The 3,769-nt window shown below is 37.3% G+C and overlaps 1 protein-coding gene across 2 annotated transcripts in view; it reads right to left on the bottom strand.

Annotated features, from left to right (window-relative positions):
* Positions 1 to 899: 899 nt before the first annotated feature.
* Positions 900 to 3,769, bottom strand: part of LOC125028236 (probable cytochrome P450 301a1, mitochondrial) — a 10,096-nt gene continuing 7,226 nt past the window's right edge. For both annotated transcript variants that reach the window (XM_047617654.1, XM_047617645.1), the window contains exons 10-11: positions 1,547 to 1,750; positions 900 to 1,381 (exon numbers count right to left, since the gene is read on the bottom strand). In XM_047617654.1, coding sequence (XP_047473610.1) covers positions 1,268 to 1,381; positions 1,547 to 1,750 — 318 coding nt within the window. In that variant the 3' untranslated portion in view covers positions 900 to 1,267. The remainder of the gene's footprint in view (positions 1,382 to 1,546; positions 1,751 to 3,769) is intronic.

Here is a 3,769-nt window from a genome sequence, read left to right as displayed (position 1 = left end):
TTAAAAAATAATTATATATATATATATAAAATTTATTAATATATATAAATATATATAAAATTATTTAATATATTATATTATAAAATTATTATTATATATATAAAAATATATTATATTTTTAAATATTAAAAATTTTTTAAATTTTTTATAAATTTTATTAATTATTATAAAATTTTTATAATATATATTTAAAATATAAAAATATTTAATATATATATTTATATATATTTTTATTATATATATAAAATTTTAAAAATTTTAAATTAAAATAAATTAAAATTTAATTTAAAATATATAATTAATAAATATATTTTTAATTTTTTAATATTATTATTATTTTAAATATTAAAATTATTATTAAAATTATTATATAATATAATAATATAATGATATATTTTTTACTAAATTTAAATTATAATTTAAATATATTATAAATTTTTATATTTAATTATTTAAATATTATATATTTTTTATATTAATTATAATAATTTTTAATTTTTATATATATATATATCTACATTTATTTCCCTTTCTGGACGTTTCCCTCCCAGTTCTACTTTATCAACATTTTTGTTTATTTCTCTCCGCCCTCTCTGCATTTCGTTCCCTCTCTCTGCATTACTCATGCTTCCTCTAGACCAGTGGTTCTTAACCTGGGAGGGCGAGCCTTTGGAACAAAAAACAAAATTCCTTGAATTATCTGGGTCACTAGGTGACTTTGAAGAGAAAACATACAGATCTAGTAAATTACTCTATTTAATAAATCTAATATCTTATCATTTATGGCGAATTATTTCAATAATTTGTAGTTACCAATAATATATAACTTATAAAAGAGTATGTAATGTATTGTCCTCTCATTTTTCGTTTTTTTTACCGAAATGTATGGCAAAATTCAATAAAATAAAAAGTTTATTATAACTTCAAGCAAATACACAACACAAACGTATCGAAAGATTTAGGTCACGTGATCACCATATGACGTATAATTTATAAGAAAAGGGCAAAAACTTATAAGCGATCGAAGTAAATGACAAACGCATACACATCAACACAACGATTCCCGTAATAGTTTGAACGTCTTATGAAACTGTTAGACGAAATTAAACTAAGAATAGAACAACAAACATTTGTTCCCTCATCTCTACATAACCATTAGTGTATCTATTTTCTTCACACATCATATATGCCTTTAGCCCCATTCTCATTGATGTCCGCCATTCTTCTGAGCGGTTCTAAGTAGGCCTATTATTTTCCTTAGAATTATTTAGACTCTGCGCTCGATCATCTTCAGTCGCAGAGGCTTGTCTGGGATGAGGGTAAAGACCATTAGTGGGTTGAGCGGACCGTAATGCCACTCCAGTCGGTACTTGTGCAGCAACTGGAAATACAGATCTCATTAGCTTGCGTGAAATGTGTCTAGATACAAGTAATGACAAACATTTCACATTTGAGAAAGGCAAAGAGAAGGATGCAAACTAGTGTAAAAATGTTACTACTCTTAAATGTCCAACACGAATGCAAATCAACGCAAGTAAGCACATACCCTGGCAAGAAGCGTGTAGGTCTGTTGCTCAGCGAGCCTGCGACCAACGCAGCTTCGGACGCCGAGGCTGAAGGGCATTGAGGAGTAAGGATTGATGGGCCCTAGAGGCTGACCGCGCAGCCACCGCTCGGGCACGAACTCTGCGGCTCGGGCGAAGTACTCCTCCTTCATGCCAGCCGGACGCAGCAGCAGATTCACGTTGAACTGGAAGGTTGAATATCATCTATTTATCTGTGTATGCATTAATCTAGTTAGTTAGCTACCTATCATTCTGTATGTATTTATATATGAGCGTATGCACACACATTCACGTGGTTATACTTTAATAAATGCAATTAAGAGGTCGAGAGTGCATGAGGTTACCTGGGAAATTGTGGAACAAACATTGACATAAACTAATAAGGATAAAGGTTAATGGTTACAAAAAAAAAAAAAAATGCTAGACATCAAATGCCATATAGCACTATAGAAAGGTGCAGTAATGCTACCCGTCAAAAGTCTTAGCCATTCAGGATAGTATGGCATTGAAAGGGGCAAGAGGGATGAGGATAGAGAGTGTGAGGTCAAAGTTGTCAAAGGAAGAAGTGTGGAATTCTGCAAGGATCTGTAGAGTAAGGTAAAGATCAGCAAAAGAGAAATTGAGTTTGAGGGTGATTAGACCACAGTTTCAGGAGAAATGTCGGCAGGGAGAGAAACCAGGGAAGGGGTTGTTGCTACAGTCACATATGAATCCAGGGGGAGCGGAAGGTATAATGGGGAAGGAAGGGGGGTGATGCAGCTGAAGCAGGGGGCAATAGGATGTGTTGGGAGGGAGTGGGAGGAAGGGGTGTAGGGGAACCTGAATAGGAGGAGGATGGATGAGGTGTAGGCATGTTATCTTAGTTTTGAATGTCGAGAGTTTCTCAAGTGCGTTGGTTAGGGAGGTCTGAGAAACAAAGGTTTTCTTATGAGGAGAAAGGCGTCTGAGGGGTAGAGGAATAGGTAGGTGGAGGAGAGGGTGTAATAGGAGATGGTGTGGAACGTTTTAATTTGTTTGCTACAGGTAGAGCGAGGAGAGAGAGGGGTGGAGGGGCAGTGGTAGAGATTAGGGTATCCAGATTTAGAATTGTAAAATAATTTGATTGGGAGAGGAGAAGTGGAAACCTAAGATGGAGAAGGAATAGATACAAGAGGGAGGGGCGGAGTATGGAGGAAGAGAAAAGCCTCGTGCTCCCTGACTGGACTCGGGTAGAGTTTCATTGATTATGACCAGGTTGGGCACACAGAGGGCATCAGGCTGTAGTGCGGCAGTGTTTAGCAGGGTGGCCTTGGCGTGACAATTCTGATAGTGACAGGGGAAGGTTAAAAAAGTCGAACAGGAAGGGACTCTCTGCCAATGTAAACATTAAATGGGAGGTCATGTCTACGGAAAGTAATCTTGCCAATATTGGTGGACTTACCAGCGACCTCTAGGGAGGATGGTTTAGCATTGTACTGTTATAGCATCATAATCTACGAAGCAATAAGTAAGTCTTCTTTACGATTTGACCAATCCTTGTCGAGGAGTTAGAGACGATTCCGGTACAAGTACTGAGGGAGGGATGAGGTTGGGCATGAATGGGTTTGCCAGTGTCAGGGTTTAGCTTAGGATTCGGATATAACTGACATGGCGGGAACGATCGGTTTGGCTGCGGAAGAAAACTTTGCCTACTTGTTTTTGGAGGCATTGATGGAAGAAGAGAGTGTTGTCAGAGTAGGGACCTTGGAGGGTATCACGAAAAATCGGTCCCATTTGGCTGGGATAAATAAAGTATTCAAGATGTCTGTAGAGGTGGAGGTAGTAGAAGGACGGAGACGTGTGTAAGAGGGAGTAGTGTTGAGAGGTAGCACTTCGGAGAGGTGGACAATACTCGTAATGCTGTAAAGTAGTACTAAGAGAGGATGAGGTAGTACATGAAGAAAGTTGTGAGGGAGGAGATGAAGTAGAGGATGTTAGGGGAGGAAGAATGTTTTCTGGAGGTTGAATAATGACCTGGGAGGAGGATTTAGATTGGATTGAGGTGATAGTAGGCATTGAGGAAGGGCTTGTAGTAGCAGTGTTCAGAGTCGTGGGCAAAGGAGAGACTGGGGTCGGGGAACCGGGAGAATTCAGTCAGTGGAGCTAATTGATAAAGGGGAAGTCTTATTGCCCCTAACATAGATACAAAATCTTCATTACTGGCCATGGTAAGCCTGAAGTGAGAG

This window comes from Penaeus chinensis, chromosome 1 (genome assembly GCF_019202785.1).
Source record: "Penaeus chinensis breed Huanghai No. 1 chromosome 1, ASM1920278v2, whole genome shotgun sequence".
Lineage (NCBI taxonomy): Eukaryota > Metazoa > Arthropoda > Malacostraca > Decapoda > Penaeidae > Penaeus > Penaeus chinensis.
The sequence above is the reverse complement of the archived record's forward strand: the minus strand, read 5'-3'. Positions and strand labels throughout refer to the sequence as shown.